General features: G+C 34.5%; 1 protein-coding gene across 1 annotated transcript; it reads right to left on the bottom strand.

The window, feature by feature from the left end:
- Window positions 1–222: 222 nt before the first annotated feature.
- LOC126832242 (uncharacterized) lies at window positions 223–21,430 on the bottom strand. Its single transcript, XM_050562953.2, has 9 exons — window positions 21,222–21,430; window positions 10,378–10,564; window positions 8,855–8,987; window positions 8,323–8,427; window positions 6,970–7,146; window positions 5,711–5,874; window positions 3,227–3,470; window positions 1,399–1,495; window positions 223–1,038 (listed from the first exon to the last, which is right to left on the bottom strand). Exons 1-9 carry the CDS (start codon window positions 21,242–21,244, stop codon window positions 438–440), a joined length of 1,731 nt encoding a protein of 576 aa, XP_050418910.1. The 5' UTR covers window positions 21,245–21,430; the 3' UTR covers window positions 223–437.
- Window positions 21,431–22,881: the final 1,451 nt, after the last annotated feature.

Below are 22,881 nucleotides of genomic sequence, written 5' to 3' on the forward strand. Positions count from 1 at the left end.
CCAGATCACACTCTCAGTGCATTAGACGCAGTCTACTGCGCTGGACGAACACTTCCCTAGAACATCGTCACTGTACACTATGTGAGCAAGGTAAGCTCTATCAGTCTATTTCGGAATAGTTATACCATACCCTCCGAACAACACTCGAAACATAAAATAATCAACTGACCAGGTGATATGAATTATAATCCAATAACAATAATACAAAAGGTAATATTTTAATGTCTATTTAATTCCAGGAAAAAGAAATTAATCAACCATGTCAGATTAATAAGAGTAAGACGAATATTGAATAGAATTTATAATAAAAAAAAAGCAATATCGGGAATTTAAAATAAAAATACAAAATTATCAACAGTTAGAAAAAGATATGTAATAAAATGTATGAATTATATCATTTTTATCTCAATAGCATAAATGGTTGGGGTACCGCAAAGCTAACATCTAATTAACGATGCTGTCAACACAAATGACAATATCTTCAATACGGACGAATTAAAGGTCATGGCATTGGACGAGTCATCAGTTGTATTGGACGTAGCTGTATCATCATTGGTATTGGACGTATCATCAGCTGTATTGGGTGTAGTGGGGGTCAAATCGCATTGAGAATACATTCGTTTGATTTCTATGTTTCTATCTGAATAACTATAGTAAAAGTCAATATATGCTCTGGGGTCGCCTTTCATACAAGGGTTGTTATCAACTAAACGGAAACATTCTGCTGTACATGAGTCAAAACATGTATTATTCAGGTCCATTTCAAATTGATCTTTTTCCGGGCTTTCTTTGGAATATTTCGATAACTCACAACCGTCGAAAAATTTGCCATCCTCAATTGCGCAATATGGAATACTTCTAAAGCCATTACAGAATAAATTGTTAACGTTTTCCTTGGGATAATAGGTCATGAACCCATAACACATTTCAGAACTTGTTGCGTCTCCCCAGTTAGTGACAGCATCTCTATCCATGGAGTTAAAACCACACGTAGTAGTAAGAACATCACCAGGCTGAACTTCAATGGGTGTTGTAAATCTGAATAAAATAGAATATTGGAAACCCATTATTGCGTGCTTTATTACTAGTTAGGTAAAAAAAAAAAATCATTCATAATTCCAGGTAAGTGGATTCACAAGTAGTATGTCCCGGACCGTATGCCAAGCGCAACGTTTTGTTCAATGTGGGTTGAAGAAATGAGGTTCGGTTGTAAAAATAGTCACGCATTTGATAGATCCTTGGCAGTTGGATTTCCATTAAAAGTAGGTGAAAAACACAGTCCGGGCAAAACATTTGTCACGTGTCACATGTATAAGATAACTAAATATACATATTTCTGTCTCAAATGACATGAGAAACTGTTTGAAAGCAAGAAACTCCTTATGCCTGGATACTTACTCATGAACAACAGGACTGTCATAGTTATATTTCTCATCGTTAGTAATGTCTATTACTTTAGTTCCGTTACGAAAAAGCTCTATCTTTTGTTCGGCACCTGAAAATAATGTAAATTAATTTAAAAGGACATTATGTAAGATTTAGAAAAAGAGCCTGCCCTTCGCGCTATAATATTTCTAAAATAGATAATGCACAATGAATATATTGAAAATCCCATTCAAATTACTTTATTTGAGCCAAGTTATTAATGGTTGTGGTTTTGACTGACAAGATGTGTGCATTGATCGTTACTACCGTATTGGTCATTCGAGTCATAGCATAGCTCCACAAGATGTGTGCATTGATCGTTACTACCGTATTGGTCATTCGAGTCATAGCATAGCTCCACAAGATGTGTGCATTGATCGTTACTACCGTATTGGTCATTCGAGTCATAGCATAGCTCCACAAGATGTGTGCATTGATCGTTACTACCGTATTGGTCATTCGAGTCATAGCATAGCTCCACAAGATGTGTGCATTGATCGTTACTACCGTACTGGTCATTCGAGTCATAGCATAGCTCCACAATCATTGATCGTTACTACCGTACTGGTCATTCGAGTCATAGCATAGCTCCACAATCATTGATCGTTACTACCGTACTGGTCATTCGAGTCATAGCATAGCTCCACAATTTTTAAATTATTAAATGGCCGAACCGTTCTAATTTACTTAAAATCAGAGGCATCTGATGGCGCCGAGAATTGATTATTGTCTTGTCATCTTAATGCATGTCTAATTAATAACTTATATAACATTTAAGGCCCAAAGATAGAACTGAAATAGACAGAATTGGCTCTTTTCATGCAGTTAGATAACTAACATTCATTATTAATTAATATTATATATATGTAGTCCTGATTTTCCCTCATTTATCACCACAAAATAACCCGCCATGTTGCAATCATATACGAAAACCGGACACCATATACTGGCATTTTTATGCACAGTTGGTTACCTGCACTTGGGTTGAAATCAGTAGAGGTCAACCAGACTACTGATCGTTTACCGACTGATTGACATGCCTGGATCATCAAAACTATAATATTCATCTAATTTAGACGCCCAACAGTTAGGCGACTCAACAGATATTTTATTAGCATTTACTAGTATTCTATTCCTACTTACTTCGTGATCGTTGGGAATATAAATGTCACTAAACAAAACGATGTTGTGTGTGGCGGGGGGGGGGGGCGCTACTCTTGACTTTGTAATTCAACTGGACACAGCTCACCAAATATTTTTTCCGCCGTCACAGTCTTTCTTTCCCTTTCTTTTTCCCCTATTGCATGGAGATTTGTGTTGCCTTTTGGTGTAGAATCAAAGAAAATGGTTTGAAAATACATTTTCTGCCAGGTTTTGGTAAATATTCATGATTTTGAGGCGGAATGATACAAGAGTTGAGAGGTTGGTTAGGTTGAAATGTAGGGGCGAAAATTGCAAGTTTACTTGTCTCTACTTCCAGCTTGTGTATCTCAAGTTTTCCATGGTGAACCCCATACGTGCTTTTGGAAAATCGGTTGCTCCACGTTGCTCCATCTGTGGTAGAAAGCGTTCAACCCAATGAAAATTTGGGGAAAAGTTAGAACCGGTCTAACAGTGTTGAATTAATATTAAAGTCAATGGGGAAATCATTAGTGATCTGTGGTCAACTATTTCTTTAGTCACGGAGATTGTCTAATTTGTTCACGTAAATTGGGACTTTTAATTGTCAGTCGGAAACTACATTTGTTATTATTCCAAATAAATTAGAAATATTACACTTTCACTCGAAAATCTTACTCACCTATATAATGCATGTGGTTGAATGCAGAGACGATATAAATTTTATCAGTAAGCATGGAGTCTGTACAACTACTAGGACAGGAAAGAGTTACTTGTGTATTCAGGGTTCGTGGTGGAACAACAAAGAACTCGGAACCAATAGTCCATACACCAGCATCATTTTCTCGTTTATTACTTGTATAATGTACAATCATTCCAGATGAATCGACGTAATCTGTTTTCAAGGTAGGATTGTTCCAGTGAAACTAAACAAATTGTTTTTAGAATATGAATTGTTATTACATGAATTGTTATTACATGAATTGTTATTACAAGCTAGGTCATTTTGGGACTATTATATGGTTTAATTTTATTTCAATATATTTCGCTTGCGCTCAGGGGTCTTTAGCAGTGGGAGGAAACCGGAGGACTCGGAGAAAACCCACGAGGTTGGACAGGCGACCCTACTCCTTGTCACGTACAACCGGGGAATTGAAACTATGCCAGTTGACTCATTGACAGGTCTTATGATACAGCGCGCACATGCTAACCATTCGACCATCCAACTCCCGATAAACCAAAAGACCAACAGCAGTATATACATTGGCTATCTAATCGCCGAATATTACATGGAATCAGCCCAGCTTCCTTATTTTCAAACTGATTGTTAATGGACTGTAAAATGCCAGTAAATATCTATAAAATGCAATAAATCAAGTATATAGACTAGCCGCTAGGGTATAGTTAACTCGTGACACTGGAGTACATTGACCAAGGTCTTTCCTTCGAATTGAAATCAAATGATCGGTGGAATTGTCTAGAATGATTAACATCTTGCATGTATCACCTTCTCTTATTTTCCGTATGCAACGTGGACATGTCTTCTATCAGTAATACAAATTCAACCAACAATATAATTCGATGGCAAATCCCCTCGCAGCACAAACGGCATATTCTTTATTGATGATTAAAATGCGAATTAAAAAATAAAGCCAATTATTAGTCCAGTTACCAGGACAAAATTACAACAAAACGTTCTTTGATTTATATGTCACCACATGAAAATCTAACGAAAATTATATCGTCCAGTTTTCTCCTAATTAAATCCATAAACGGAGGGCCTATATGATGGTAAATAATTATCTTGAAACCCGAGCGAAATCTATCCTTCCGATTCCAAGAATGACCTAATTTTTAATCTCAAATGTATTGTACTTGGAAATCGACATTTCCGTTTCCAAAAATGCCAGCCTTTGTTGCGTTTGATCAGTGCATGCACAAAAGATGTTATTATGGTGTAATGGTTGCGTGTTGTCGAAGCAGTTAAGTCTCCGGGCAGGTTGACGGCAGATGGCTCTAATTCCTACTCGCTACCTTTACATGTAACTCAGCCTAGTCAGCACTGCTCTCTCTGGAGCACTTGGGGTTCACAACATAAAGGTTGGAACCATGCCCGAAGTAGCAGTTCTTACATTACATACTACACTCAAAGTCGTTCCTTCTACACGAGTAGCTGCAGACGGGATGTTGAGATGTCTTTCTCGGGTCGGGCTAGTGTCCGCTATGTGTGCGTAGAGCACACCGTCACCACCCCCCCCCCTCCCAAAAAAAACCCCCAGGCCAGTGGGTCTATCTCTAAAGTATTTTAATGAAACCAGTGATCTGCAATTCTTTGGTGAACGGCAGGCGATCAGGAGCCATGAAAGCCTTCGCTTTGGCAACCTTCGCTGAGAGTACTTTGCAGCGCAAATCATCAAGGTTCGTTGTTGTTATATACACAGCGAGCTCCTGTAACTGCAAGTATCAGTCATTGCGACTCCTGCCTAGAAATCTGTATCTGATCCCTATCTGTTCATCAATCTTCGTTTCATGTTTTCCCTTACGAGTCTTGTGAGCCATGTAACATGCAAAACTGTCAATTCGTTTGGAAACATATTACTATGCTCCACAAATTTCGGACACATCCTACGAATCTTCTAGTCTCCGAACAAAGGATCCGCGCCTGCTAAGAAACGAGTTTTTATTCAATTCAAATATTTGCCTCAAATCTAGCCTATTTAGCGTTCGGTGGTGCACTCGCGATTCAGACTTCATGTGGCCCCAAGTACATACCTATCATGATATATGCGTACGTAGTGAAAGAAGTTAAGAATCTTCCTAAAATCGACAAAAAAACTATCCAAAAATGTGCACATACATGGACGTTTTCCGAAATCGAAAGTAAGGATTGAGACTGGATACGAAGATGATAAGGACAATCTATCAACTACGCAGGGCTCCATTGAGGACGATATTCAACAACCATTTTCTTCAGTACTGGCCCACAGATTTTTTTTCAGATTTTTTGTGGGTTGATAGGTACCCAATGTAGATCCATTTTCTGCAATTAAACCTTTTGTCTAGGTTCCTTACCGATCTGTCACGAGTTGGTCGGACTCTAATAACAATAGTGCCAGGACTTCAAACAGTCTACAAAATAAATACTACGAATATTTAATTAACTGACCTGTAGAGCTACCCGTTTAATTCCGTAAGTTCCCATTCTAATACCAACTTTGTCATGTAAGCATTCACCTGGACTTCCAAGTGTCCAGATACTCAAGATCTGTGAACACTCCATACTGGCTATCATTCCACATTCATGAGGTGTTGATCTAATGTCATGTTCATCTGAAGAAGGAACACATTGTCTTTAACTTTGTTTCAAGTTAAACACGTTCGTAAGAACAAGGGAAGATTTTTGTATTTGCAATTTTGGGTACAATATCATTTTTTCAAAGCGCAAATTTACCCAAACTGATTATTTAACATTTAATTTAGAAACTAAATTCAAAATATCAACGGCCTGCAATCCATTTGGATTCAAAAGAGCCCGACCAAATGATTATCGCGAAAATAAAAGGGTTTACTGGCTTTTCACAATATCCCTTTTATGTACAATGTTGAGCATTTTTTAATTGATCACATCTTTGTGAACAGAATTGAACCATTTTGGAATGATATTTTTGTTTTCGTGGGAGATTCAAATATCGTAGACTGAAAGAGATTCTACAATCCGATACGTGAGTCGAGAGACTATTAATGTTGTGGATAGGTTGATGAAACAAGTAGTGAGTTTGATGATAAAACAATGATACTAGGTTCCTACTATCATGATTCAGGCTACGATTGAAATCCTGGTTTTAATCGTGGTGATCATATCAGGTCGTAGCAATCGTGGTGATCATATCAGGTCGTAGCAATCGTGGTGATCATATCGAAACGTATCGGAAAGTATCTACACATAGCACATCGAGGACTCAATAGGGACAACCCAATCATAACGCATCACACGAGAGTGGAAACCTTGCATAAGAATCATACACGAATTAATGATCGGAAAACATTCGCGTCTCTTTCCATTTAACAATATACATTTTCCCACTAAATTACATTTTACATTTGCGACACTAAGCAATCATCAAGTGTTTTTTTCATTTAAATGCAAATGAAAATCAGAGCATGCCCGAAACAATATTGTTACAAAACCCACTTGAACATGGAAAATCATACAAATGCCTCGTCCCGCGAATATCTTGTTAGTCTTTCAATTTTGCTATATTTTACTTTTGGCGACTTCAAATTTTGCTATATTTTACACATACTTTGGTTTTGCTGCACTGCGTTATAAATTAACGGTGACTCGATAAAATTCTATGATGGGTTAACTATAACATACTGCCACTGAAGTCAAATGTTTCATTCTAAGGATCTAACATGACTTACCGCTTGAACAACCAAATATAACAGCATGGTGCATAACATTGACATTGTCAATAACAGGTTCAGTGGCTACCATGTGATAATCTCCGGTATTATCTAATTCAAACTCCATACAGATATAGGTTGTTTCTTGTACGGGTACTTGTGTAGAAGGGAATTTCAACGTCATGTTCTTTAATTCTGTAAAAAATAATAATTATAATAGTCAACGTGGACTAAGCGGTCCACAGTGTTAACGACCAGGAATATCTAACATAAGCAACCAGTTGAACCAAACAGATCTCCATAACAGTCCAATCTGGTGTTAATAGATTACGATATTATATAAAGGGCATGATCTAGAATTTTGGAAAAAAGGGACAAACATAAATTGCGTTATATAAGGTATGTTAAAGTAGCTAAGTCTTTAACTCAGTATCATCCAAAGTCTTCGACATTGAAAACACAAATTATTTGTCAATTTAAATCAACATTGATGTTGTGGTCTTACCGGGAAAGGATGGGCTTCTGATATCCCATATTTGAGACAAAATAAATATTTTACCATTGGTACACGATTCGTGTACCATTATGTGTTTCAGTGCCATTTGTAACAAGGTACTCGAAAAACGAGGCGAGACATATTCCACAAGTCATGTCAAACAGTGACGCAATATTCTTATCTGGAGAGCTTGCACAATAAATACTATCGGTGTAGACTGGAATAACCAGACGTTAGAGACTGCCATTCAAATGAGACTTCTGGCGTATTTCGCCGAACATAACTGATTAGAATTTACAGTAAAACAGAAACGACTGCATGTGAATCATATATTTAAGGAGATATCGCTTTACATGAATTTGATTGGTCAGTTGAAAAGGAACTATTTTATTTTAATTTCAAAGAAAAGTTCATTTCTTATTAAAAGTAACTTTATTTATTTTTTTTAAAAAAAAGAACTATTGTTATTAAATTAACCTTGATGGAAGCACTTTGTCAATATAAAGGATTTCGCAATGGTTGAATTGCTGTTAAAAAATGATGTATCACTACGCTGTAATGTAATCAGGTTCAGTAAAAGTGAAATCTACAGCAAATAATTATATTTATTTATTTGTGCATGTAATAAAGGATTGGGTGATTTTAGAGATTTAGCTCCTTTAAATAGTACATTTTCATATGCTTTATTAGGTTTACTGACGATCTGTTGTTCAACCCAGTAAATATGTTTTAGACAATAACAATTTAATGTTATTAAAATGTTTCTCAACTTTAAAAGCAAGTTGTACATATATACTGTAATAAATGAATTATATCAGTTCAGATATAATAGGTTTTCTTCGGATAGATTAGTTTGTACACTGTCGTTTACTTACCAACATCATTTAATGCATTGCAAATAAATTCGTCAGATTTGCAGGCCTCAGACATCCATGAGAGTTGGTCTTGGCATTTTGGATCATTCCATGGTTCACAAACTCCTATAATTAAGGCATATGATATAAATAAAATTTATTTGCTTCTAACAATCCGTCAGATAACAAATGTTTCAAATTTATTTAAAGCATATGACAAATATAAACCCATAAACAATTAGTTTGGACGCATTGAGGTTGGGAGGGGGGTAGTCGGTAGGGATGCTCGGGGATATTTCAATGCAGGCGGTCTCTTGTAGGGGTTGGGGCCTTTGTGCTGAGCCCCCCCCCACCCACACAGATGTGAACCCGTACTCGTAAAAGAACCCGAAAACGCCTTGACATTTTTTGAATACTACAAATCTGTGCATTTCCCGAGTACAGCGTTTAAAACTTTAGTTCCTAATTTGGTAGGCTACCATAATTACGTTTACGTTTCTCACAACCAATAAGTTAACAGGGGGACTCACAGGGAGTGGGTGACTATAGTTACCTGGGTGCGAAAGTGTTGTACTTTCTGGAGATGACTGGCCTGCAACCCAAGAACAGCTTGGATCACCTAATTCGTAACCATTTGTTTTACCATCACCATCAGAATCTTTTGCACATAATTCTTTCGTCCATGTCTAAAAAAATAAAGAAAAGAAAATAATACTAGTACATTGCCAGATAAAGAATAATCGATTATTTCGACTTGTCTAAAACGAACACGATGCTCTAGACAGTGGTTTTGCAGATAAAGACTCTTCTTTTTATTTAAGAGAAAAAATGTTGAATCCTGACTTTACCTTTAACCAACATGGATGTTTATTTAATTCAAAAGCAGTTTTAGGTATTTTAGAGATATATATATATATATATATATATATATATATATATATAAATGGGGTTTAACGTCCATTCTACACAAACTAGGTCATTTCGGGACTAACACATGGTTCAATTTTATTTCAATAATTCGCTTGCGCGTAGGTTTTTAGCAGTGGGAGGAAACCGGAGGACCTGGAGAAAACCCACGAGCTTAGACAATGACAGACCGTATGATACAGCGCGCACGTGCTAACAATTCGGCCATCCAACCCTCTAGGTATTTGGGAAATGATATGGACAAAATATGAAACGGGTAAACAATGAATAAATAATATATTTTCAGTAAACAAAGGTTTTGTTATTCAAATAATTGTACTTGTGTCTCATTATTTGGTAGTTTTGGTCAATTATTTTACAGAAATAGATTGATTTGAGATAGTATGGGTTACCCTTGTAAGTATTAGGTGATCAAGGGAGACAACTGGAATAGAAAACATTGACCATCACATTTGCCATACAATTTTTGCCAAGTTTTCCACTTATTAACTCAATTTTTTTTTATGCAATTCAAGTATCATGTTAGTTTTTCATAATTATGAAGCAGTATGTGGTAGTATTTAATTAGCATTTTGTAGTATTTAATTAGTATTTTGTAGTATTTAATTAGCATTTGGTGATATTTAATTAGTATTGGTGGTATTTAATTAGAATTGGGTGGTATTTAAATAGCATTTCATTGTATTTAATTAGCATTTTGTAGTATTTAATTAGCATTGAATGGTATTTAATTAGTATTGGGTGGTATTTAATTAGCATTTCGTAGTATTTAATTAGCATGGGGTGGTATTTTGTAAATCGCCCTGCCCAAATATAACTTTATTGTAATGCTATAAATTAGGTTGGGCTCTGATACATGCTATAATCTGTTTAAGATGTTTATTTCAGATTGTCACAGTTATGTAATATTTATTTAATACGTTTGGTTAAGGTCTGCCATTGAGTCATGTGATCTAGTATGTTCGGATATACGTTTTGATACGATCAACACGATTGCTACGACTGATATCAATATATGATACACCCTGATAGGATCACCACGACTAAAACTACGATTTCGTGATAGTGGAAAACAAGCATTACTAAATAACATTTTATTAAATACGATTTACTTTCAAATTTTACAAAAAAAGAACCACGAATACTAACACGTCCAGCATCTGCGAAATCTTTACCAAACGGATTTCTTTTTCCATCTCCAGCGGACTGTTGGTGGCCAACGCCATTCCAGATATAGTTGGGTTTACAAGGATGAGGTACTCTACTACCATTTGGTATTTTGTCTCTATAAATCCCGTATCCCTGTAAACAGGTCACACAAAGTATGACCAAGAAACTGAAAAAATAATAAAATGATTATAACAATAGTTTTACAGGTAACGAAACATACATGGTTGTTACATGATTATAACCACGCTTTCTGGTTGATGATAGGGATTAGCCAATGAAATGGTCAGTATAAAAACAAACGAAGATTTGTATTTTAATCAAATTGTATTATTTTATAGAATCCGATATTCGCTGGCCCGAGGTGTATTAGTCCGACGAAACTGGGAAAGTTTTATAACTACTATGTTAGAGAATTTGCAATATTATTTTAAATCAGTTCCGAACCCAAAACTCACTGGATTGAATATCTGAAAAAAAATTATCTAACACAGTATTTCTTGTATTTCATTCTAAGACCTAGTTGTGATATAGTTATACAAATTTGGCTTCTTAGGCAAATTGATAATTGTCTTCAGATATTATAATTCATATAAAAATGGCACCAATCTATACAAATATTTGTGACTGTCGTTTGTCTGTCTGTTCAGGTTTGGCGGCTACATTAGGGCTGTCCCCAGACTGAAATTTGATGTAAAGGGGTTGCTCGGACGAATCTAGGAAAAAAAGTCACAGGTAAAAAAGTCACAGTAAAAAAAAACACAGTAAAAAAACACAGGTAAAAAAAGTCACAACTTATATATATTGTATTGTAGAGGAGTATATCTTGGATCTTTTAAGTTATTTGTCTTTGAGTTAATTAGGCTAGGTTTGGTTAATAGAGTGGTTACTCTACATTACCTTGCTGCAAACACTATACAAACAAGTTCTACAATCTTGTCGGCCAACACCATCCATCTGGAGAGTGGTGGAGTGGTTCCAGTAGGAATCAGCCACAGTCCAGACTGTCGTCGCCCAGGATGCCATCGGAAATACACCTGTCAGGAAAGTCAAGAAGAAGTTTGTAAAGATGCAGACACAACTACGAAATCTTTGCAGAGATCGTGTCAGCGGTGCCAAATCCATCCCAGAATTCATACATGGAGTTGGATGGAACATTAGAATTAACTGTGACCTTTTTTCCTGTGTTATTTTTTACCTAGGCAAATTTGTGACTTTTTGACTGTGATTTTTTTTCCTGTGACATTTTTTCCGCGCACCGCTCGGACAGGGCAGTAACTTAGACCTGTTGGGTACCGCTTCTGATTTCGGGGTTATACTTATTTCAACCCGTGCAGTGCCGGGCATCCGCTAGTATCAGATAAAAATAAAACAAAAGGTTTTTAAGTACATAAAAATATGATCATATTTCTATCGGTGATGATAAAGTAAAACCTACTGAATCTGTAAAGAATTTAGGAGTCTTATTTGACAGTAAATTTCAATTCATCACTCATATTAACTTGACATGTAAGAAAATAAATTTCCATTTATATAATATTGGAAAACTACGTCCATTTATTGACACCGACACTGCTAAAATGTTGGTTAATGCCTTTGTTTTATCGAACTTGGATTACTGTAACTCTGTTCAATTTACCTGCTTTACAAATCAACAAACTACAAAAGCTCCAAAACCGAGCAGCTCGGATCGTAGCTGAAACAAAACCACGTGAACATATTTCTCCTGTGCTAAAAATTTCAGTCAATTGATCCACTCTGAACCGAGATTTTAGCGATTGAATTTTCGGCCTAGCTTCGATCATCAATACTAAAGTCGGTATTATAAAAATCATAGTCTCGATTATCCATTTTATTATTAAATCAGGAATGGAAGTCGAACAGCAAATCGAAACCTAATCCAATAAACATCGCAGGCTAGCGATACCATCGAGAGTTGATTAAGGTCTGTTTAAGTTAATTAATGTCGAATTAATAAATTAGATAACATTTCAGGCCTAAAGAAAGATCTGCAATAGGCATAAGGTGTTTAAGCCTTAACGTGGTAATATAGTCCCCCTATTATGGGCAACTGTGTCAGCAGAGGCAATATGGGACACATTTCAAAAACGCGTCGCGGTGTGGCAGGTCGGTATTTATTTGAAGTTTTTCTGCCATTTATATCAGTGTTGTGCAGGTCTGAGAACAGTTAACTTATTGACTGGTTAACGTATAAATGAGATCAACAAGTTAATAGAAATGAATTAACACGTTAACACTCGGTGACGTCATATATGCATATTCTGCTGGAAATAGTTATACAGAACAGTGAAAGAGCCTAATTCACGACATATATCATTAAGAGATTACACTGCCACTGTCGAAATAACTTTCTCTACAGTCTCCCACTCGGAATCAAGCATCAAGGTCGAAGGCATCAAATTAGATTTATTTTAAATATTTTTCAAAATGATCTTTTATGGTCTTAAAGGGGGGCCTGTTTTTGTTTTACTCTCCTTCTATTGTCGTTGGTTCTGAAATACTATATATGACAGAGCCAGACTTTTGCTCGTTAACCTGCAGGTTCGACCCCTGCTTTGGCCGAGAAAGTTCATCATGGTTTTCCATCGTGGTTTCCCCTTGTCAGTGGTGCAGGACAGAGGGATTGGTATGGGATAACATATAGTCGTTCGGATGGGACGAAAGACTGGAGGAGTCCCGCGTGCACATTGGGGTGCACGTAAGTGATCCCTTGGCAGTTGGAATTCGATATATGAGTAGGCCGTAGTGCCGCTGCCTGAACTAAATTTCCCTCATAATACACTGTATGGCGTATACCGTTTTCATTAGCCCAGTCGGGGCAAAACAGTCGGACGTTAAACCCTATTTTATTTCTATACATGACAAACCTCCGACGACAATACATATATTTTGGGGATTGGTTATGTAACGGACGTTTCTGTTGGTTAAGAAATGAATGGTATAAGAACATATATTCACAGATTGGTATTATAAACATTTATAAGATGAATCTTTAACGATTTAATTATATAATTAAACAGATAATATAAAGGGAGGGTGGCTGTGAATCTGCCTTATAGTTTGAAAGTAAAATATATAACATATATTTCAATTGGCCAGTAAAAGAAGTCAAGATGCTGCCCTCCGTCCTGTACCACTGGCAAGGGGAAACCGCATCTACAAAATCCCGATGAACTTTCTCGGCCAACACCGGAGGCTAGCGAGCCAGCATCTTTTTTTTTCTTACCCACTTAGCCATCGCGGCTTCTAACGTACAATAAATAATCATGTTTGTATTATTTTTTTTTTTATTATTTTCTTAAAGAGGTTTTATAAATTATATTAAAATATAATTAAATTAAGCAAAGATACAATTTACAAATCTGATAATATGACAAATGTCGGATTTGTAAAACAAATGTTTGAATTAGGAACTAAGAATTAAGAAAACTGGAAAAAAAGAGAGGTTTGGTCTTCCATATTATTATTGTATTGTATTATAGTTTCATTACATCAATACCTTGACTAAGTTCGATAATGAGCATTACAAAACAATGTCTTAAGAACCAGCATCAATGTTTTTAGTTTTTTGATCAGATATTTGATAATGAAACAATAATTAACAAGTAATTTAATTCAAAGTAATTTGTATCGTAGTATTTGTAACCTAACACAAGATCTTTTAATGTTATTTGTTTATCGATGTGTAATGTTGATAGTAGATACATATTTTTTCTCATAATAGTTCAAGATATTTACAAGTTACAAAATAATGATCATAGTTTTCTTCTACTGAACAGAACTTGCAAAGGTGACTATCGCTAATCTTCCATTTGTATAACAAATTTTGATTTGGAATAATACATTGAAGACGTTTCCATCTAAATATTTTTAGATGATTGTCTACTAAAATCGTGAATATAAAGGATATTATTATATTTTCCTTTTTAAAGTATCGCAATTTATAATTTATTGCAATTGGTTTTATAAATTTGTAATCAACCAGTGAATTGTATAATTTACGTGAAGTCAATCAATGTTGTATGTTCCCCATGTTTTAATCGTTTTGAATTCTGATATCCAGTTGGATTTCTTCTGTACCTTGTTTATTTTATTTTGCAGTGAAATTTGGTTTTTATCACCAAGAATATCATTTAGATGAATTATTTTACTATTAATCCAATTTTCGTAAATTAGACTTTTTTGGTTAAGTTTAATATGTTTATTTCCCCATAATATTTGCTTTCTAATCTGGATATGAGTTTCTGGATTTTGGATTTGTCTAGTCTTCACCTAGCATGTTATTATATTTTGAAAGAATTCTGGTACAGATTTCATATTTGGGATAGATTTTATACTGTCTATATTCATGTGAAAAATTAAAAGGTCCTTTCCAAGTTTATTATAAAATTTTAATGGTATAATCTTCCAATTAGCGAAATTTTAATCTAATAATCTGTTGGCCCATATTGCTTTTAACGAATTAAAATAACCAATTAAAGTAGCTCTCTTAATTTTCAGGTTTACTATTCCACAAAAACTCAAAGCAAGATGTTTCTATTTCCTTTAGATGCATTAGATTTTTGGTACGACACAGGCGCTTGCCAAAAACGTGAATATTGGCATTATAATAGTTTTGATAATTAAAATTCTCGCTATCATAGTTAATTTTCGTCTAAACCAATCGTTAATTATTATTTTCATGTTTTCTATTTTATTTTCTCAATTTAGCCTCTGGCATTCAAGTTGTTCTTGTCCAAAATATAAACCCAATCCCTTGGTTGGTTTATCTGTCCAGTTTATTTCATTTATTATTTCTTTTCAGTTTTTTTAGTTTACCTACCCATTTACCTTCTGTTTTATTTTAATTTTATTTTCTAGTTCATTTATTGCTAAGGATATCTCTTCCTTAGATCCCAGAAAAACAGTTGTGTCATCAGAAATTTGTGTAATTTTTATACTGTGTGTTTGGTTATCTAGTCTGTGTCCCTTTTATATTTTTCTTTCCCTTTAATTTTATTGCCGTTATTTCAGCCAGCCGAGATGACGAAAAGGGTCATCTTTCTTAAATATTAAGGATATTACACTAAGTAAGCTGTAATTAAGTATGTAATTTTCCATGATAGCATCTATTTTATATAAAAACTATCATCTCTTTAATTTTATTCCAAAATGTTCTATAAAATTCTACAGAAAGTCCGTCTAAACCAGGTGATTTATTTAGCTTCATAATATTGTGTTTCGCGTCAGTACACTCTTCTGTTGTTATTTCGCCATCGCATCCTAAATAATCTTCGGGTTTTGCTTTTCGTTTCAACTTCGTTTCGTTTACATATTTCAGTATCTTACTTTGATCTTTAATAATTTCACCCTTATTATTTGATAACCTATTAATTGATTTCCGTATTTGTCTTTCTTTTTCAAGTCCACAAAACAATGAGTTATTTTTCTCTCCTAGTTCTTCCCATTTTTCTCTGGCTCTAACTTTTGCTCTTATTATTCTTTATTCATATATTTTTTGTATCTCTCAATTCGATTTTTAAGTATATCAGAGTTAAGATGTTGATTGTTAAATTTATATTCCTGTCTTTATATTTTGTTTCTAATTCATTTTCTAGATAATTTAATTCATTTCTAGATTTCTTATTTTAGTTTTACAATAGCTTATTGTTTTCCCTCTTATTTCTATTTTCATACAGTCCTAGATTAAACTGTAATCTGTTTGTCTATTATCTAATTTGGATTTATACTCTTCTAATATGCAGTTTATTAGTAGTTTATATTCATCATCGTCCACGATTGGGTTATTTATTTTCCAAGTAAACACATTGATGATCTGTATATTTAATAACTATAGTCTTATTTTACATGCATGTATTTTTTTTTTATTTTTTTTATTGAACGACACTATACAGTTATATATACATTACTACAGTATAAACACTATTACACAATAAAATACATTACTACAGTATAAACACTATTACACAATAAAAGACACCACTATTACACATTACTACACACACTTACACAATAAAAGACACACATTACCACATCAGCAATATTACACACTAAAAAACGCACAATGAACAATAATTCATACGCCACACTAACAATACCCCATCTCCACCCCACCCCCACTCCTTTCCAAACACCGAGGAGAGAGAGAGAGAGAGAGAGAGAGAGAATATAAAACCCCACCCCATCATTCCCCACAGGAAGAATAAAGACCTGATGTATTTTGTATTTTAGATTTCTTTCACGTTATGGCTTTCTTTTGTTCCAGCACGCTTTATCAAAATATCTGTTTTCCTTATTATTATTTTATTGTTTTCTATACGAAAGTGGGCGAAATTATAGAGACAAATACCCAAAACGTGCGGTTTAAACACTTTCAAGTTATGAATTGTTGTCAACATCGGTTAACTACAGCTATTAAGCTATTGTGCGAAGAACAGACCACTTCGATGTGTGCACAGATAATGTATTATTATTCAGAGCTATTATATGTTCAATAGATTCTCGGTATCTAAGTCTTTGCATAAAAAGTGAAAGGCTAATAGAGATATCTTGACATTTACGACACATGATAAAATATTTGGTAAATAGAATTAAAAAATCAACGGAGTTCGTATGTTCTTTAATATTGCTATCCTGTAATATTACATTTTTAAAATCTAGCTTAAAGTCGACGCTTATTGTTTTTATTATATTTGATATCTCTTCCCATATAGGGTTAACTTTTCTACACTTATATAAATAGTGTTCAGTAGTATCTAATTCATTACATTGTACACAATAGGGCGACTTAGAAAGTCCTATTTTGTATAAGTACGTGTTTGTTGTAGTAACTTAAACTGGAAGTTTCGAATTCTTGGATCTATACATATTTTACGTAAGTGTATAAATGGGTTGAAATTATCTTTTATTTTGAATTCTCTCCATTTTGTCTTTGAGAGGTCAATGTTTTTGTATTCTCTCAACTGCTCATATGCATATGCATGTATCTGAGGATACAAATACTTTGATACCCAGAATAAATCAATCCTACTATATTGTGACTGGTCATTCCTAAGCCATGTAAATTGTTGTTTTTCTTTATTTAAAGTTCTCCAAATATCAATTAATTTATTATATTTTAATATATCTTTTAAACTTTAAGACGGTTTACAAATTACTCCCGAATGATTATTTTTCCCTATCCTGTGTAGCTAAAGTATCGTTAAAGTCACCACCTACAATTAAAATTCCCTTTGAATTTTGTTTTATTATCTTATTTATTTATTTTAAAAACGTATTTCTTGTTTTCTTTTGGCTGATTGGGATGTTGGAATTCAGGTCCAAACCAATTGGAAACTTTGAAGTTGTGGCGGTTAAATTTTCAAAATTTGTTTGGGATTTGGGATTTAGGTAAGTCACATTGAAATTGCTATATTCGCGGGCTTGAATAGCAGGAAAACATTCTTCAAGCTATTACGCCTATGCATCACCTGACCATTTTATGTATAAATTTATCTGATATTTGAGACTTATACACCGGTGAAACGTGAATCACCCTTCATAAATGGCTTTTTAAATTATAAAAAAAAAAAAATGTGAAAGTCACGTCATGATCCAAATGTATAAATAATGAATTAAACCGACCTATATTTATCGATGATGTTAAACATACGTATACAATTTCATACACCTTCTTCTTTATATTATATATTATTATTGACATATACTTATTCAACAAGGAGGTTACTCAAATATCTATTTTATGTTTACAAATGTGACTGCGTTAAGGAGCAAACCAGTGTGGTGTTAAATATTTACATAGAAATATAAGATGTTAATACAACCGTCTAAACGCTAGGTTCCCGCTATTAGGATTCGCGCCACGGGGAGGGGGAGTGAGGTCCTATACGACACCGTCGTCTGTAACCCGAAATTTTTCTGGCATTTTAGATTCTGCCCTCCTAACATTCATCGTGCCCGTATCTATATAAATGTACATAATTGTTAATGTTATTATTCTGCAACTTCAGGGATTTCTAATATTTAGTTGGGAGAGCGATTGTTTTCGTAATTTTTCGACCTTGCTTACCTTTCGTGAAGCTATTATCGAAATAGGCAAAAAGAAAACAATATAAAATTCAGAAAGATAATTGAATCTTCTAATGTTTTTAACAAGATTTTATTATCAAGAGGCATAACCCAGGAGCTGTTTATTGAGAAATGTGGACAATCATCGGGATTCTTCGTTTCAGTAAAAGCGATAACCCTATCAATTGCACAAAAGGTGTATGGATTGTTTTAGCCGCGTGTGAACGAACGGCCATCCCAGCGGAAGTATATTTGAAAACAAAACATCATCAGTATTTTTCCCCTAAATGGGTTAAGCAAACCACACTAATTTCATAACAAATGGATTATTCTATAAATAGAATATCGGACAGACAATATATTGAAATCTTAGAGACATAGGTTTATTGACAACCAATTGAAATCTTAGAAACATGGGTTTATAATTGTGGTCTTTAAACGTGAAAAAGTCTGGTTGTGTTTTTTGATTATATCGCAAAACGTTGAAAGCCAATCTTTATATCAATTTCAATGATTGAACCAACGGGGTGGCGGCAATATCACATTAAACTGTTAACTGTATGTATTAATTATAAAAGGTCACACTCTCAATAACGCCAACAGAATCACAATGAACCAAAGTCATTTAATTAATCAAAATCATTTAGGACATCATCCTTTTTGCTGATTGTTTGAAAAGATTAAATTAATGGCGTCGAATGTGTTAACATAACTAAGCTAGTCTGACTTAACAGCATACTACATATAGCTGATGTAGATTGTTTCTTAGATCTCTAATCTCAAAGTGTGACATAATTTTTTTTTTGTCCCCCGCCTTTCGAAGAAAGCAGGGGACTATTAAAATGGGTTCGTCCGTCTGTCTGTCTGTCTGTCTGTCTGTCCGTCCGTCCGTCCGTTTGTCCGTCACACTTTTTGGGACACAATAACTCTCCTTCTAATTGACCTAGAAAGTTCAAACTTGGTGTAGGTGTTTATTAAGTCAATGCCTTGATGGAGTTCGAAGATGAGCATTTTCTGCTTAGGGTAAGCAGAGATAAGCAATTTGATTGGTTGATGCTTTAGGACACGATAACTTTAGTTCTAATTAAGTGAGAGTGATGAAACTTGGTGTATAGTTTCATTACATCAATACCGTGACTAAGTTCGATAATGAGCATTTTCTGTTCGGGGTAAGCAGAGCATTTTCTGCTTAGGGTAAGTAGAGATAAACAATTTGATTGGTTGATGCTTTGGGGCACGATAACTTTAGTTCCAATTAAGTGAGAGCGATGAAACTTGGTGTATAGTTTCATTACATCAATACCTTGACTAAGTTCGAGATTGAGCATTTTCTGCTCGGGGTAAGCAGAGCGATAAGCAATTTGATTGGCCGAGACTTTGGAACACAATAACCCTCCTTCTAATTGAGCTAAAATGTTCAAACTTGGTGTAGGTGTTTATTAGTTCAATGCCTTGATGGGGTGTGAAGATGCTTTGGGGCACGATAATTTTAGTTCCAATTAAGTGAGAGTGGTGAAACTTGGTGTATAGTTTCATTACATCAATACCTTAACTAAGTTCGAGATTGAGCATTTTCTGCTCAGGGTAAGCAGAGCGATAAGCAATTTGATTGGCCGAGACTTTAGAACACAATAACTCTCCTTCTGATTGAGCTAGAATGTTCAAACTCGGTGTAGGTGTTTATGAGGCAAATGCCTTGATAGAGTGTGAAGATGAGCATTTTCTTGCTTATGGGACACGATTGGTTGATGCTTTGGGACACGATAACTTTAGTTCTAATTAAGTGAGAGTGATGAAACTTGGTGTATGGTGTATAGTTTCATTACATCAATACTTTGACTAAGTTCGATGATGAGAATTGTCTGTTTATGCTAAGGAGCAATAAGCATTTTGATTGGTCAATACTTTGGAACATAACAACTCTGCTTCTAATTGAGGTAGAATGTTTAAACTTGATGTTGATGTTCGTCTTGACTGAGTTCAATGATTAACATATCGAGCTAAAGCTAAGCAGAGATAAGCCATTTCCTTGGTCGATGCTTTGGGACAAGATAACTTTGATTCTATCTGATAGAGAGTGATGAAACTTAGTGTATAGTTGATAATCAGTTTGATTGCTCGATACTTTTGAAAAAAATAGATGTGCGATTAATTAATATGTGTCATCTATTTATTTGGTGATTTCGGCGGGGGACATCAGCCTCACTGTTGGATTGTTTTTGTTGGTGGGGGGGGGGGGTAATACCAACCCTTCCTCCGTAAACGATTTATAAAAATGTCCATTTCTCAACAAAATTCATGGCTAGACCATTCTGAGTTTAGAAATAATGAAGTTCACTCCGCAAAGATGTATCGGTGATATTATTTATTTATTTTATGATCAGTAGTGGAATACTGCGTTTTATCAGTGAAATAAAAGTGTTATTTCACTGGCTAGTTGTTTTTACCTAAAATGATTGTAAAATCATAAATTAAATAGAACATTTGTCGTTTTGTCGTGAATAACATATTTTATTTCATCGAGAAGCAAGAAAACGTTTATATTTTCACTCATGCTACGCATTCGTGAAAATATAAGTTTTCTTGCTTCTCGATGAAATAAAATATGTTATTCACGACAAAACGACAAATATCCTCTATATATGTCATGATAAAACTTAAGTCCGAAGAATTACAGAATTGTATTGTGTTTTATCTCTATTTCTTTTAATAAATATCACTGAACAAAATATACTCACCATACAAGACTGCAATTAGCCATTTAATCCAGTATAACTAGAGTAATACTACAGCTCTGTCATTTATATATATATATAAAGTGTCGGGATAGAGTCACGTGATTATATGTATATCTTTAAAATAAGACTTGAGTCAATAGTTCCACCCATACCCCAAGCCACATAGTAAATATGGGATGTTTTAGTTGAGACATGTTTGGATGTCGAATCAGGCGGCATTAATAGGTAAATTTCATTTGCTATACCAATTTAAGCCATTGTGCGTCATATAGGTCATACAGGGATATTGCGTAAGTATTTTTTTTAAAAAATAAAATAAAATCAATGGTTAAATAGCCGTCGTCGTCGCTCTTGCAGTAACTTAAATGGGCATAAATTTTTAAGGCATATTTCGGACAGACCCGAGTGTGATTGCTGTGATTACTTCGAAGATACCGATCATTTTCTTTTACATTGCTCCTTACATTCTGATGCACGCAAAATATTTATAAATCTTGTATCACTAAACATAATCATTTATACGGTGTAAGCAGCGGTCATATTTCGTTACTTTCTTGGAAAAGGTCCACTTGTTTTTTTGATAGCAGCAGAAGGTTTTAAGATCAGTGTAATATCCAAATGCGAACATGAACAACTGCTTAGCCAATGTGTAAATATGTACAAACAAAATGTTGTTGATTAAGTATCCATTGCATTGTTTTGTTGTTTATTCACCTATTTATATATTCATATTTATTCTCGTATTTAGGAGAGAGGTCATATAAGCTATGCCTGGTCCTTAATCATTTTCAATTTCTGAATAAACTTTTGTTTTTTAAAAAAAGGTATTTATTCCCCCATATAAATTATAGAATCATAAACCACAACTAAAAATAGTAATACAGGTGACATGTTTTCAACATGAGACAAATGTTTATATAGGTGAAAAGCTGGGACTTATATCCAGTCTGGGAACACAAAGCGATTTGCTATTAACTATTAAACCAGATTGAATATATAATCATACGAGTTTCAAAAAGAATTTGGTCACGAGTGACATAACATTCAATAGAATATCGCGATGAAAGATCGGCTTCATAACAACTTTTAAATATGTACAAAGAGGAATTGTGAATCACGGGTTATATGACTCAGAAACACGTGATCCCCACTAGACCACACGATTGCATTGACAAATCCGCACAGTGGTTCGAACATTTACTTGAGAAATCAAAATGAGCAATGTAAAATAACATGCCATCGTCATTACAAATGTTTCTAAAGTTCAGATACAAATGATTTGTTTCAAAGTATATACCGTTGGTCTAAAACAGGTTAAGCAATATGTACATGATACATATGGCCGGATTAAGACACGGGTCAACTAGGTCATGGTCCAGGGCCCCGCACTTTTAGGGGCCCCTTGTAAGGCCAAAAAAAGGTTCTGTTTCCTGTAACGGATGGAAAATAGGGTAGGGTCGGTAGGTAGGTGTTCTTTTTGGGTTTTTTTTTCTTTTTTTTAATGTTACATTGTTAGATCTAGTAGATCTACCGTAGCATAATATTATGTGCGCAAATCTTCAATTTTATGTTACGTTGAATCGACACAGGGAAGCATGAAGCACGTCATGAAGCACATGTTTCTTTTATTAAACATACCTTATCTAAGAGCTAAATCTGC

Source organism: Patella vulgata, chromosome 9 (assembly GCF_932274485.2).
Source record: "Patella vulgata chromosome 9, xgPatVulg1.2, whole genome shotgun sequence".
NCBI classification, from domain to species: domain Eukaryota; kingdom Metazoa; phylum Mollusca; class Gastropoda; family Patellidae; genus Patella; species Patella vulgata.

What these genes read in the sequence shown, in the direction of transcription:
- LOC126832242 (XM_050562953.2), bottom strand. Translation starts at nt 21,244, where the DNA reads ATGGCTAATTGCAGTCTTGTATG. An exon ending in ATTTCGCAGATGCTGGACGT is followed by an intron (nt 8,988 to 10,377) that starts GTTAGTATTCGT and finishes TTATTTTTTTAG; the next exon opens with ACATGGACGAAAGAATTATG. An exon ending in TTAAACGGGTAGCTCTACAG is followed by an intron (nt 3,471 to 5,710) that starts GTCAGTTAATTA and finishes CAATTTGTTTAG; the next exon opens with TTTCACTGGAACAATCCTAC.